The 15,347-nt window shown below is 43.3% G+C and overlaps 1 protein-coding gene across 1 annotated transcript in view; it reads right to left on the reverse strand.

The window, feature by feature from the left end:
• Positions 1–803: 803 nt before the first annotated feature.
• KCNJ15 (potassium inwardly rectifying channel subfamily J member 15) overlaps positions 804–15,347 on the reverse strand; it is a 41,381-nt gene continuing 26,837 nt past the window's right edge. Inside the window, exon 2 of the mRNA XM_043507380.1 lies at positions 804–6,356. Within this exon, the coding sequence (XP_043363315.1) occupies positions 5,213–6,340 (1,128 nt within the window). The 5' untranslated portion in view covers positions 6,341–6,356 and the 3' untranslated portion in view covers positions 804–5,212. The remainder of the gene's footprint in view (positions 6,357–15,347) is intronic.

Genomic DNA, 15,347 nt, shown 5'->3' on the forward strand with positions numbered 1-15,347 from the left:
TGCTATAATATGTATTATTCCTTCCAAGATTTGCCCTAGTGTAGGATAACATAAAGACCTGTACTTAAAGACCTCTCCTACTTAATGCAATGTTCCCAGAGAATTGTTAGTGATCTCTGTGAAAATAGCCCTCCCTTTTCTTGCCATAAATAGCAAGGTTAGCAGTTTAGCAGGCATTGCATACTTTATTCCAGTTTGTGGATTTTCATATTTATTCTGAGTCATTTCTTAATCTGGAGCACTGCAACGGGTACATTTTCACACACAATTTTACCAGTTTATTGGATTAAAGGATAAGCAACAATCGCATAACTTGAAAATTATTGTTTGACCACAGCTGTTAAGTGAAATCTTACTCTTCTCAGTGACTTAAGGGTATATCATCTTAGCAGAGGAAAGTAAGTGAGTTGTGACCCTATCTGAAATCAAACAATTCAATCCTTAACATGTACAGTACAGGAGGAGAGACTTTGGAATGGAACAACAGGAGGCTAACACTTCGTAGTAGAAAAGCTATGCACAAATATTGAAAATATATACGGTCCTTTAAAGTTCCCGGTCTAAGTCTCCTCTACAGGACACTAGATTTAATGGAGTACAGAATCAGGCCTATAGTATCTTGTTTATGAAAATATTCATCTGAGGTTGTTGTGTCTGCTCCAAACTTCTAGCAGATACCTACGTCTATATACAGCACTTAGCTCCTATCAATTCTAATGATGTCAGACACATATCACATCTTGTTCAGGCTGATAATCAAAGAAGGTAAAATTGAATTAATTTAATACAGCTCACACAATCTGTTGAGATGTGCAATAATCATCAAAAAGTTTATTATTAAAATATATACAATATATACAAAATACAGTTGCTGTACTATTTGTGGATTACATTATTTGGTTTCTGTTTACTATGTGGTGACTCAGAACAGGACAATTCTGAGTAGCCTCTGCTGACAGACTATATAAAGCACTGGAAATGTTTCAAATGTTTTTCCAAGCCAGGTGGGTACAGGATGTTCAGCAGAAATCTTCTCCATTAAGAAGACCCAGAACTGGTAATCTAATATTTTCATAGAATAGGCTGATGGCAGACCAGCCTAGTAAGAGCATAACATTCCATTATTCATGTAATAACGTACATAAGTGTAAGAGATAAATAGTTTATATTCCAGCCAGGCAGAATTTTAATATCAAATATGCAAGTGCTACAATCTACACGATACCTTCTTTTGTGCTGCTTTACATTATGGATCAGACACAATCAATGCATAGTCATCATACCTGTTTTGAATTGAGAGCAGTCTGTCATAGGAAGTGTTCTCACTGGAGCTGGGCAAATACTATCAAATGTAACGGTGGAGATTTGTTCGATATAAGATCATGAATTCACTTCAGTGCTGACGACCTGTTTTATTTGTCTATAAACCATGAGAGCCATTTTTGCAAGAAGTTTTGCACTTGTTTAGAAAGCAAAGGCCTTCCAAGTAGAACGGGGGGAAAAAAATTCAGTGAATAGTAAATTTGCCCAAAAATGCATGTTGAGGGGCACTGAAACTATTCACAAATTCAAAATTACTTGTTTGAATTTGATGAATAGGTTTGGCTGAAAGGACCCTGAAAAATTTTTTTTTAAATGAACCCTTTTGACATTTTGCTTCAGAACAACATTTGCAAAATGAAATGACAGTCTAAGTATTTTGTTCAATCCAAACACAATGTTTTTTGTTTTGTTTTGGTTCAGTGAGAATTCACTTTCAGTTTGAAACTAACTAACTTTTTTTTCCAGATTTTTCGGTTTAGAGACTGAACTAAAAAATCAATTATTCACTTACCTCTACTCACAAATACTTGTGCAAATGCATTTGCACAGTGCTATACACTAAGGGTGGGATCCACGAAGGGACTTGGGCTTTGCAAAACTGAGCATCATGGTGCTTAACTTTTAGATGCTTAGAAAAATCACAGGAACAACGAAGCTGAGTTAGGTGCCTAAGCTCCCTATACAATGAATGGAGAGAGACAGGCACTTTACAATGGAATCCACAAAAGCCACCAGTGCGAGGCAGGGAGCCGCCTAAGCTAGGCAATGGGAGACGCCGATCAGAGGAGTGTGTGCTAAGCACGTCTCCGCTCTCAGAGACAGGCATCTAGATCTACTCAGCAATTCACAAACAGGAACCCACCCTTGGGGTCAGGCAGCGTAGGTGGCTAAGGCATTTCTTGCAGGAATGAGTTAGGTAGCTGCCTCCACACAAAATGGCTGGAGGAGGAAGTAGTGGTGGTGCAACCCACCTTATAACCTTTAACCCAGTAGTTAGAGCACTCACCTGGGATGTGGGAGACCCAGGTTTAATTCCTCCCTCTCTTCCAGAGGGGAGAAACAATTTGAACAGGGATCTCCCACCTCTTAGGAGGGTGCTCTAAGCATGAGATATGGAATATTCTGACATTGGGCTACTTCTGTTGAAGCTGTTCCACTGGGGATAAATAATGAAAGAGTGATCAGAGCAGGGGGACTGAATCCCCGTTCTCCCATGTCCCGGAAGCGTGCCCTAACCACCAGGCTATGGAGTCATTCTTTCTGTCTAGCCCAAGGACTTTTTCACTGTAGATAAATCCTTAAATAGTTATTGGGCTAGAGAGACCAATGGAACCCGATCCAGTAGACATGCTCTGAGGCTGCCTGTCAGATTGGGCCCTGCACATGAGATAGGCAACTGAATGCTTATCCTCTCCCAGTTTGTGATTCACTCTGGGGCTTAGGTGAGGAATAGACATGCAGATTCCAGACACCTAAGGTGAGGCAATGGTGCTTGTGCTCAGAGGCAGTAATGTAGTCACCTAAGGAACTTCTACCCTGAAAACTTTGGTGCCAAGCAAGTTTAGCACCTTCGGGGCTTGGCAGGAGTTTTGTGGATCAGAGTGGAGCAAAAACTGGGATTTTGGCACCTAACCCTTAGACTTAGGTGTCTAGGTCTGGGGTTTAGGCACTTAAGTACCTTTTGGATCCCACCGTAAGTGTTCAAGGCCATCTCAAAATATCTTTAATTTCTTTTTTCCTGTTTCTAAGATACCCAGGGAAGTAGCGGAAGATAGCCCAAGTGACTTTAGCCACTTAACATCATGGAAAAACTAGTAATGAGGAGTTGAAGACATTGATGAAGCAAATAGTTCATAAACAAACCATAGGCTGAAATTTCTTCATATTTGTTCATGGGTTGTACAGTTTCAAATCCTTAACACATTTTCAAAATCAAAGTCTACTCAAAGCTAATTTATGAGCAGGAGAAAAAAGGGCTAACTTTCTACTATTATTTGGTACAAGTAGATTCACAGAGTTTAAGGACAGACTGGGCTATTATAATCATCTAGTCTGACCTCCTGTGTAATACGGGTCACAGCATTGCACCCAGTGATATCTGCATCTAGCCTAGTGACTTGTAGTTCAGCTAGAGCATATCCTTTAGAGTTTGCACAGCTCTAATTCTAGTCAAGTGCAAGTGAGCTAACATTGTTCTTGGCATAAAATCATAGAAATGTAGGGCTGGAAGGGAACTCGAAAATGATTTACCTTAATGGCAGGACCCAGTGCTGCCCAGCCTACATACACGACACACCCAAAGCTCACACTCAGGTAAACAGGCACATTTCTATGTACCAGGTTTGCCAGATCAGGGCCTCTGGAGCTCACTACTGCCACTGTCAAAAGCACACCTGGGGCTGAAAGGAAACTCATTTCTAAATTATATCGGACAGCTGTTCTTCATGCAGAAGTATGTTTCCAATTCACCACTGGTTTCTCCCAATTCCCTGACTATTTAAAGTGAGTCAATCTGTAATCTTTGCTTTTGCTGTATGTAAATGAATATGCCAAGCATATCCTAACTACCACACCTTTTGACTGCACCACAAAGAAATCAGCAATTGTTCAAATTACATTCCTTTATTAATAGAGTGGTTTAATAGACCAAAACCGAAATGGATCAAAGGAATGTTTGTCCATTAAAGTGGCCAGAAACAGTAAATATTGGCTACAGATGTCATCAAGATTTCATTTAACAAAAATTAAATATAGCCCATGGCAAAACAAGCAACCTTCAGAAATGCATTGTTAGGCTGCTAGTAGAAATGATTTACACTTTATGAAAACAAAAGTCTTGGCAAAGCCAGTTTTAACTCGGTTAATTACTGTTTTGATTCGGCGTTAACTGCCCTCAGCTCTCTCCCTAGATGTTCTATACAAGCCTGCCATTAACATGGTAAAAAAAACAAATGAGTGTTCAAGAAACTAAGGTCCCTAATTGAGCAGAGAACACCCTTTTAACAAAGCCCTGCGGGGCTATTAGTGTACAAGTCATTTTCTCTCTCTCAAGATAAAAGAATGCGTTTACCGGCTATAGGTTTCAGAGTAGCAGCCGTGTTAGTCTGTATCCGCAAAAAGAACAGGAGTACTTGTGGCACCTTAGAGACTAACAAATTTATTTGAGCATAAGCTTTCGTGAGCTACAGCTCACTTTATCGGATCTCCTCCGGGATATAAGAAGTTCTTCTTTGGCAGATGGCAATAGTGGATTCTACTGTAGCATTCAAGAGGACAACCAGTTCAAAATCTCCCCACTGTACTTTCCACGGCATGCATCCGATGAAGTGAGCTGTAGCTCACAAAAGCTTATGCTCAAATAAATTTGTTTAGTTTCTAAGGTGCCACAAGTACTCCTGTTCTTTTTATCAGCTATAGTATGTCTGCATTGATTGGACCACACTACTCTCACATTAACTTAGTTAAGACCACTTAAAGAAAATAAAGCACTGGTATGAAAATAAACACTTTAAAGGAGCCTGTTTCTTTCTGGAAGCACTGTGTGCTAACTTTGAGATCCCACTGTTATAATTAAACCATGGAAAATATCTATGTGAAGAAATCTTCTCATGGTATCAAAGTCCACTTACCAAATGGAAAGTAGTATGTCTGATCTGACAGTTGGAACAAGGCAGATTCTCAAAATAAATCCAACTCTGTTAAATCCCACCTAATTAAAACAAATACTCGATTAACAACTTGACTTGACAAAAGGACGGATTTACTCTATACCAAGGCACTTGCTTAAGAGGTCTCTGACGCATTTTCTTAAGAGCCATACAGTATATAATGTATGTTTTTGTTTCAGTTTGTAAATAGGCGTTACTAATTTTAAAGTTTGCTAATACAATCAAACATTGCTTTGCTGTAACAACATTGTTCTCAGTCCTCTCTCTCTTTCATCTTCCTGTCTGTATCTCTCTTCTAGTTTCTGTTTTTCAGAGTCCATGCTATAAAAAGTAGTGTCTACACTTCTTCTGATTTGCTCAAACTGACTAAAATCAGCAACATATTTACCATTTTGAGAGAGAGAAACCACAGGTACAAATTCATAACCCCAGTGGATCTCCTCTGGGATATAAGAAGTTCTGCTTTGGCAGACAGCACTAGTGGATTCTACTGTGGCATTCAAGAGGACAACCAGTTCAAAATCCTTTTCTTTTAGGTTTTGGGGTGTGAGATCTCTTAAAGGGCTACTTTCATCCAATATATGATAAAAGGTTAAAGGTAAAATCAGAAAAGGACTTTCTGAAGAGGAGTCAACATGGAATTTGACACTGGCTTGGTTGAGCAGGATCCTCTCCCCTTCTTTGGTTTCATAGGTTTGAAGAAGCTTCCCAGACAGCTGACACTGAATCAGAAGGCTCTTCCTCATATTTGCCACTCTGATCACAAGGCAAAGCTCTCTATTGTGTTTGGTAATTACAGCACAATGACTGAACTTAATAGTCTCAGCCCGTTTTTTGGGTCTTGCAATTTTGGCCAAGAAGGTACCAGTGATGAAGATTTCAATCAAAGTTGTGATGACCAGCTGAGCAACCAGGAGGAATATGGCATGAGGGCACTCCTCTGTGATGAAACGGAAGCCATAACCAATAGTTGTCTGTGACTCCAAAGAAAAGAGAAATGCCCCAGTTAGTGAATTGACTTCCTTGACACAAGGCATATGTTTGGGGGGGAAAGGATCCCTTTCTAAATCTCCATGAAGAAATGCAATGGCATAATAGATAACTCCAAAGAGGAACCAGGTCATCACAAAAGTAGCAGCAAACAGGGTAAGTTTGTATCTCCACTTCATGTCTATAACCGTTGTCCACAAATCTTGAAGGTAAAGCAGGTATATACCATCTACTTTGTCAATCCTCACATTGCTGTGACCACTTTTGGACATCACCCGGGGTCTGTGTGTCTTGAGGTCAGCACTGATGATACTGTTAACAAGTGGGGTACTCGATGTATTGATTTGAGTGGTGCCCATTTTCAGTTCCTCAGTTCTAAGAAGAGAAAAAAAGAATTTTGTTATTTAACAAAGTCAAAGTGCATGAGCCTTAAAAATCATGTGAAAAACACAGAAGGACAGACGGTACACAATCATGACCGTATTACATATGTATAGTAAAGGAATGCCCCTGGAACAAAAAGCTACCATCATATAGCGTCTGATATTAAAGCTAGTTGACTTTTTTTTTTTTAAAGTAATACTTTGACTTTAGTGACTGCCATATAAGGAGAAATGGACTATCTTATGGTAGCTTGGAAAAGAAATTTGACCAAGCTAAAATCCTATGTTAGGACTGTGTTTTTTAAAAAGGCATAAGGTAAAATTCTTCTCATATATTGGCGAGAAAGCAGGAGAGACTTGTTTTGATTACTACATTTATTCCCACTCATTCACTCAGGAGAGGGATTTCATTAAAATTAAACACATTTTGATGCTCGATTTAGAATGCCGGACCACCTTTGTCTCACAAAACAACACAGTCAAAATAAGCAAAACAAATTTTGTTCATGGCTAATTAACTTCCATAAGTGATTTAATCAATCATTTCTAGCTCTTCCCTAAACATATAACTAAGCTACAGGGAAACAGCATAGTCCTGTGAACACATAAAGGAGAGTTTTTGGAAATAAATATTTGCACCTGAAACTCTTCAAGGCTCTTTGTAACATATAGCACTCCAATTTCAAACAGTCAGTGGAAAACAGGAGACAATTCACAAATTCAGCATTCTAGCATTAGGCCCTGACTTGTGCAAACACAGGACTCAATGGAGCACAAGACTGAAAAAGTTTGTTTACTGTGAACCAAGTTCAGTGCAGATGGAGATTAAGTGGGAGTACATTCAGGACGGAACAAAGCCCACAAAGTGCAGGAGAAGTTTGCCTGTGCCAGTTTGATGAGGCAAATAAAGAAACACTGCTTCCAGGACAAGACAGTGGTTGCGTAGTGCAAGGACAGGGGATGTTACAGTAGTAGTTTCCAATAACAAAACTTCCTGCTCTAAAAAAAGCCCCCATGCATCCTTTGTGCTTTTGGCAGTTCATACAACAAACATCGGTTTGTTCCATTGTTTTGCTTAAAAAGAAGCTTTAATAAGTGTTTCTTTTTTATGAACCATAGGAAAAAAAAGTTCTCCCTTGTAACTACTTAAAAGAAACTTGCAGGAAACTCAAGACCTATTGGGGAAGGGGGAGGGGTGCCTGCCCAGGACAACAACATAATTGTTCAGTGTTGTAACTTTCCTGTTATGTCAATAAAAGAGAGTTTTGTTTACTAAATACACTGATAACCACATTATGGTTTTTCAGGGGGAAAGTAATTGCAATTTTATTTGTATTGTCACACTGTAATTCACTCAGATTTTGTATTAATCATTAAAACTCATTTTAGGCTCAGTTTTAAATGATGATGATCCCAGCAGGAGACCTTTTATGTGACAATCAAACTACCACACAGACTGCGCAGCGTGTCCAGATAAATAGAAAAAAAGAAGAAAAAAAAAAAAGACCAAGTGATCTTAAAAAGAACTACAGGAGGAAGCAGAAAAAGCAAAACAAAACAGAGCAGCATATGAGCAACTGCTATTTAGACAAGCCCAGAACTCAAATGGTGCTGCTGGAGAAAATACAGCTTATGTAAGTATATGCAACATGCAATGCAAAACTCATGAGGAAAAAATGCATGCCATACAGTCAAGAAGCTCCATTGCCCTCATCAAGCATTACCATGATAAGATATTGATATAAAAAGTGCCTAAAATCTGTCCTGATATCAATCCTATCTCCTCTAAAGCTCACTTCTCCGTAGTCTCTGCTTCTATTCATGAGAAGTGATGGGTTACAATCAGTTCTCTGCCGCAAGTAGCTTTAATCTTCTAAAGGCCAAATTGTACCTGGAGTTTGAGGCCATGCAGTGTAGTAAGGGCCAGCCCCACTCCCCTGTGCAGCCTACCAGCATTGCTGCTTTGTGTGCAGGGGGCAGACCAGGTTCCCCAGAGCTGCTACATCCTCCCAGTTGTGCAGTTGTGTGAGGCGTGGGTGGAAAGAGCCAAGGACCTGCCCTTTCCCCTCAGTGCACCAGTTCGTGGAGTTGAGCTGTGGGGGGATCGCGAATGATGGGCCTGTGAGGTGGGAGGGTCCCAGAGCTCGGGCATCTACACTGCAATTAAACATCCCCTTTGCCTAAGCCCCGGGAGCCCAGTGTAAACATACCCTAATGCGCTATAGCAAAACAGTCTCCTCCAAGACAGCAGGGAGTAGCCAGGGAAGGCAATGAGATTCTAAGGCGTGATTCTTTCTCAGGGTTGCTCGTAGCATGGAACAGTACAACATGTGTGGCCTCTTCCAAAGACATCAGATTTCAGTTTAGCTGTAAGTGACCTACAGAATGTTCCAGGTAACCTCTCATTCACCCCTTTACTCAAGCGATCTGACACTCTGTCCCTGACATCCCCAGTCTTTTCTCCACTTCTGTGGTGGGGACTTATTGATCTGTAGATTGCTGGATCTCCCTTAGCTTATATACGAATTATAATGGCTTCATTCTGGTCTTTGCTAGGCTCCTCTCTTGATTTTTATTTCTATATTGTCTCAAGGCTCTCAGCTCTTCAGATACTTCCTTTGGTATTCTGGAATGGATCCCATCTGATCCTGGACTTTTTTCTGACTTCCTTCGTTTTCCCTGTTACATCATCTATTCTTGCACAATTTTGAATTTTTTTATTATATTTATTCCTCTCATGGAAAATTCATGTTGTTTTTTTCTTACTGTAAAAGTACTTTGTTTGGTGTCATCCTTGCTGCATGACAGAGGCATTGCAATACTGTACAAGACCAGCAGCCCATCTAATCCAGTGTCAGATGCTTTAGAGGAATGAACCCTTTAGTAACCAGTTATGGGATAACCTGCACCCAAGGTAAATTTTCTCCAAACCCAAATAGTTAGCGATTGGCTTATTCCCTGAAGCTTGAGGGATTTTATCCCTTCCAAAGCTCTTGGTTTTAAAAATATTTTCTATTTTAACAGGATAGTCTTGTTACTCAGATAAATATCTAATCCCTTTTTAAACCTGCTAAACTCTTGGCCTCTGATATCTTGTGGCAATGAGTTCCACAGGCTCACAGTAAGCTGGCTGGACAAGCATTTCCTTTTTGTATTTGCCACTTTCCAATGTCATTGAATGTCCCCTTGTTCTTGTGGAGATTAGAGAGAAAGACTGAACAGAAGATGCCAATCAACCTTCCCTAAATCATTCATTATTTCGTATACTTTTACCTGATCCCCTCTTAGTCAGTTCCCTCTAAGGTTAACAGTCCCAATCTTTTCAATCTCTCTTCATATAAGAGCTTTTCCATGCCCTTAATAGTTTTCATCACTGGTCTCTGAACCTCCTCTAATTCAGAAATGTCCTTTCTGAGATGGGACAGAACCTTTCTAACCTGTACAGTATCCCAAATGAGGGCAAGTCATTGAGTTATACAATGTTATTATAATATTTTCCTTAATATTCTACATCTCATTCTGTATGCATTTTATATACAGGCACCTTAAAATATTTCTACAGGGGGACTTCCTTACATCTGGAAGTTTTTAGTTCTGTCTTGATTCCCTGCCCAGCTTTTATTATACTTCTTTTCCTTTTAATTTTTTCCTAAATCAGCAAACATTCCTAAAACAACAAATTTACATTTTTCAAAGAAACATTCCCAAAAACAATGACATTTGCTAGTTGTAAGGGAGCAAACTACTTGATTTATACTGAAGTGAAAACTATCAGGTTACTTAGCCAAAATAACTTGTTTAAAAAAGAAACCAAACCCGCCCCAACCCTAACTATTGAATTCATTGATAGCTTAAAGAAACAGTAGCATAATAAGGGCAGGGAAAAAGTAGTCTCAGATTTATTTTGTATTGTAATGCCCAACAGTTAGCCCCTCCAGATTTCTGGTCAGAACTTTGGAACCACCAAAAGAGAGATTTCCCCCCCCAGAGTGTGTACTGGTAAAGGACTTTAGTGCACACAAGATCAAGAAAGCTTAGGGTATGTCTACACTACGAAATTAGATCAATTTTATAGAAGTTGATTTTTAGAAATCGATTTTATACAGTCGATTATGTATGTCCCCACTAAGCACATTAAGTCGGCGGAGTGTGTCCTCAATACTGTGGCTAGCATCGACTCATGGAGTGGTGCACTGTGGGAAGCTATCCCACAGTTCCCGCAGTCTCTGCTGCCCATTGGAGTTCTGAGTTAAGCTCCCAATGCCTGATGGGGCAAAAACATTGTCACGGGTGGTTTTGGGTACATGTCGTCAGTTGCCCTCCCTCTGTGAAAGCAATGGCAGACAATCGTTTCACGCCTTTTTTCCTGTGCAGACGCCATAGCACGGCAAGCATGGGGCTCGCTCAGCTCACCGCTGCTGTTGTGAGCATTGTAAACACCTCGTGCATTATCTTGGAGTATGTGCAGAATCGGGATAAGAGACGCCAGCACGAGGACGATTGTGATGAGGACATGGACACAGACATTCCTGAAAGCACGGGATGTGGCATTTGGGACATCATGGCGGCAGTGAGGCTGGTTGATAGAGTAGAACGCTGATTCTGGGCCCGGCAAACAAGCACAGACTGGTGGGACCGCATAGTGTGGCAAGTATGGGATGATTCACAGTGGCTGCGAAACTTTCACATATGTAAGTCCTCTTTCCTTGAACTTTATGAGTTGCTTTTCCCTGCCCAGAAGCGCAGGAATACGAAGATGAGAGCAGCCCCGAAACTTGAGAAGCGAGTGGCGATAGCCCTGTGGAAGCTTGCAATACCTGACCGCTACCGGTCAGCTGGGAATCAATTTGGAGTGGGCAAGTCTACTGTGGGGACTGCTGTGATCCAAGTAGCCAGTGCAATCAATGACTTTCTGCTATCAAGGGTAGTGACTCTGGGGAACGTGCAGGTCATAGTGGATGGCTTTGCAGCAATGGTTTTCCCTAACTGTGGTGGGGCAATAGACGGAACCCATATCCCTATCTTGGCACCAGACCACCTTGCCAACCAGTACATAAACTCTAGGGCTACTTCTCAGTGGTTCTGCAGGCACTGGTGGATCACAAGGGACATTTCACTAACATCAACATGGGATGTCTGGAAAAGGTGCATGACGCTCGCATCTTTAGGAACTCCGGGCTGTTTGAGCAGTTGCAAGAAGGGAATTACTTCCCAGACCAGACAATTACCATTGGCGATGTTGAAATGCCAATAGTTATGCTCGGGGACCCAGCTTACTCCTAGCTCCCATGGCTCATGAAGCCGTACACAGCCAGCCTGGACAGTAGTAAGGAGCAGTTCAACTGTAGGCTGAGCAAGTGCAGAATGGTGGTAAAATGTGCCTTTGGACATTTAAAAGCTCGCTGGCACTGTTTGCTGGCTAGGTCAGACCTCAGCACAACCAATATTCCCATGGTTATTGATGCTTGCTGTGTCCTCCATAATATCTGTGAGAATAAGGGGGAAACGATTATGGTGGGGTGGGAGGTTGAGGCAAATCATCTGGTGGCCCATTTTGAGCAGCCAGACACCAGGGCAATTAGAAAAGCATAGCTAGGCGTGCTGCACATCAGAGTGGCTTTGAAAACCAGTTTCATGACTGGCCAGGCTTCAGTGTGACAGTTGTTGATTTTAATTCCCTGTAAGCCAACCACCCTCTCCCCTTCGATCACAGCTGGCAAAGGAAATAAAGTAACTATTGTTTTGAAACCAAGCATTCTTTCTTTATTAATTAAAAAAAGGTGAGATAACTAACAAGGTAGCCCAGGTGAGGTGGGGTGTGGGAGGAGGGAAGAACAAGGCCACATGGCTTATTGTAGTCACACTACAAATCAAAACTGTTTGAATGACAGCCTTCTGTTGCTTGGGCCATCCCCTGGAGTGGAGTGGCTGGATGCCCGGAGCCTCCCTCCCCCCCCCCCCTGCGTTCTTGGGTATCAGGCTGAGGAGGATATGGAACTTGGGGAGGAGGGCAGGTGGTTATACAGTGGATGCAGCGGGGGTCTGTGCTCTTGTTGGCTTTCCTGCAGCTCCAACAGATGCTTCATCATATCTGTTTGCTCCCCTATTAGCCTCAGCATCACCTCCTACCTCTGCTCTTCGCACTGACTTAATGCTTTTATGGCATCTGCCACTGAATGCCTCCATCCATTAAGCTGTGCCCTATCAGTGTGGGAAGACTGCATGAGCTCGGAAAATATGTCATTGCGAGTGCGTTTTTTTTCTCCTTCTAATCTGTGATAACCTCAGGGATGGAGATGATGGGGGAGCATAGAAACATTTGCACCTGGGGGAAGATAAAAAGGGAGAGTAAAATTTAAGATGATACATTTCTTAGAACAAAAGGGAGACTCTTTCACAGTGAATCAAGCAATTTGCAGCAGACAGCACATGTGCTTTAAGTACAAGGTCTCATTTTGCCTTTTATATTGAGCACCTGCCAGTATGGTGACACATCACACATGGCTGGGCAACAGAATTTGGTTTCCAGGCAGCCATGGTAAGCCAAAGGGTACGCAGGGTTGGCTTCTTACGCCTTCATAACATGTGAGAATGGTTTCAAACTGCAGCACCCTCCTTTCCCATAGCAAGCAATGATGGCTTAATTTCACATTTAAAAGGACGGGCTGCAGTTTTCGGGTGGATGTGCAGCATACACCTCCCCCCAACCCTACTGTGTGGCTGTTCTCTGGGATAATCCCTTCACCCCTCCCCCCACCACGTGGCTATTCTCCGGGATGATCCCTTTTAGCCAAGCGCAAACAGCCCAGCATGAACGGGGTCCTTTTATTGTTCCCTTGCAAAGATTCCCCTATTTCAACCAGGTGACCAGGAATGATATCACTCTCCTGAGGCTGACACAGAAAGATATAGACCAAATGTTGCTTGAATGCAACCAAAACCCAGGACCATTTGTTGTCATGCTTTGTGCTGCAATGATTCCAGACTACTTGCTACTGGCTTGGTGTGGTAAAGTGTCCTATCGTGGAGGACGAAATATGGCAGCCCTCCCCATAAACCTTCTGCAAAGGCTTTTAGAGTACCTTCAGGAGAGCTTCATGGAGATGTCCCTAGAGGATTCCCACTCCATCCCCAGATATGTTAACAGACTTTCCCAGTAGCTGTACTGGCCGCGAATGCGTCCCAATTCTTCAGGGCAAATCAAACATTAAACACTATTGCTTTTAAACCCCGTACTGTAGTTACAAATGTGCACTCACCAGAGCTGCCTTCTCTGGCTTCAGGGCCGAGGATCCTGTCTTGGGAGGGTATTGCCTCCAGGGTGATGAAAAGGTCCTGGCTGCTGGGGAGAATGGATTCAACCCTTGCCTGCTGCGCGTTCTCCTCCTCCTCGTCCTCATCCACAAAATCCTCGTCCGTGTTGCGTGAGACTCCCCCGTTGCAGGTGTCCACGGGACACCTACCGGGAGATGTACCAAAGTCGATTTTAAGAGCCCTTTAGGTTGATGGAACAGGGTTGCTTATGTCGACACATTCATTATAAAATTGACCAACACGGCTACATTCAACCTAACCCCGTAGTGTAGACCAGGACTTAGAGTTATGTACCAAAACACTGACTCCAAGGGCCACATTATCAAAGAGCTGAGACCCACTTGCATACACACAAAAATGTCCTCACAGTGCAACTAGATATGCTTGTTTAGGCCCTGCTTGGGCCTGCACAAATCGATTAAAGAAGTACAAAAGCATTATTTGATCAAATGGCCTCAAATGCCTCCTTTCTTATCCATCAGATATGCTTTGCCAATGGAGCCTCCCCCACCCTCCTCTTTAATATAAATGGCTAAAACTTACTTTGCACTTTTAGCCATTGTAAGCTAACAGCATTTGAAGAAAAGAAAACAAACCTTTTTCATCTTGAGATCTTTGGTAGGTCACACATAGGGTTGCCTGGTGTCCGGTCTTTGACCAGAATGCCCAGTCGAAAAGGGACCCTGGCGACTCTGGTTGGCACTGCCAACCAAGCCATTAAAAGTCCGTTCGGCAGCGCAGTGGGGGCCTGGGGCTAAGGCAGGCTCCCTACCTGTTCTAGTTCCTTATTGCTCCTGGAAGTGGCTGCCAGGTCCCTGCAGCCCCTAGGCGCTGTGTCGGACAGGGACTGGGAGGCTCCATGTGCTGCCCCTGCCCCAATTGCTGGCTCCGCAGCTCCCACTGGCTGGGAACCGCAACCAATTTGAACTGGGAGCGGGCAGCACCTGTAGGCACAAAGGCACCGTGGACACCTGTCTGGCCACCCGTGCGACTAGAGGCCGCAGGGATCTGGCGGCCGCTTCCTCAGAGCCAAGGTAAGTGACACCGGGACCCCGTAACCCTGCCCACACCCCAAACCCCGCATTCCCTGCCCCACCTCAGAGCCCACACCCCCAGCCCCAGCCTGGCACCCCCTTCTGCACCCAAACTCCTCATCCCTGGCCCCACTCCCAGCCAGAGCCCTCACCCCCACTCCCACACCCCAACCCTCTGCCCCAGCCTGGAGTCCCCTCCCACACCCCAAATCCCTCATCCCTGGCCCCACCCCAGAGTCTACACCCCCAGCTGGAGCCCACACCCCCTGCTAAACTCCAAACCCCTTAGCCCCATCCTGGAGCCCCTTCCTTCACCCCAAACCCCTCATCCCCAGCCCCACTCAAAAGCCTGCACTCCCAGCCCAGAGCCCATACTCCCTTCCGCACCCCAATCCCCTGCCCCAGCCTGATGAAAGTGAATGAGGGTGGGGGAGAGCAAGGGAGGGAGGGAGGGAGGATGGAGTGAGTGGAGACAGGGCCTTGGGGGGGGCATGGGCAAGGCCTCAGAGAACTGAGGGTAGGGTGCAGGGCAAGGGTGCTCGGTTTTGTGTGATTAGAAAGTTGGTAGCCCTAGTCACACAAAGTTCAGAGGGTTGTACACGTGTCTCAGAAATTCTCACAACTTTGTCCACCAT

Source organism: Dermochelys coriacea, chromosome 1 (assembly GCF_009764565.3).
Source record: "Dermochelys coriacea isolate rDerCor1 chromosome 1, rDerCor1.pri.v4, whole genome shotgun sequence".
In the NCBI taxonomy this organism is placed as follows: domain Eukaryota; kingdom Metazoa; phylum Chordata; order Testudines; family Dermochelyidae; genus Dermochelys; species Dermochelys coriacea.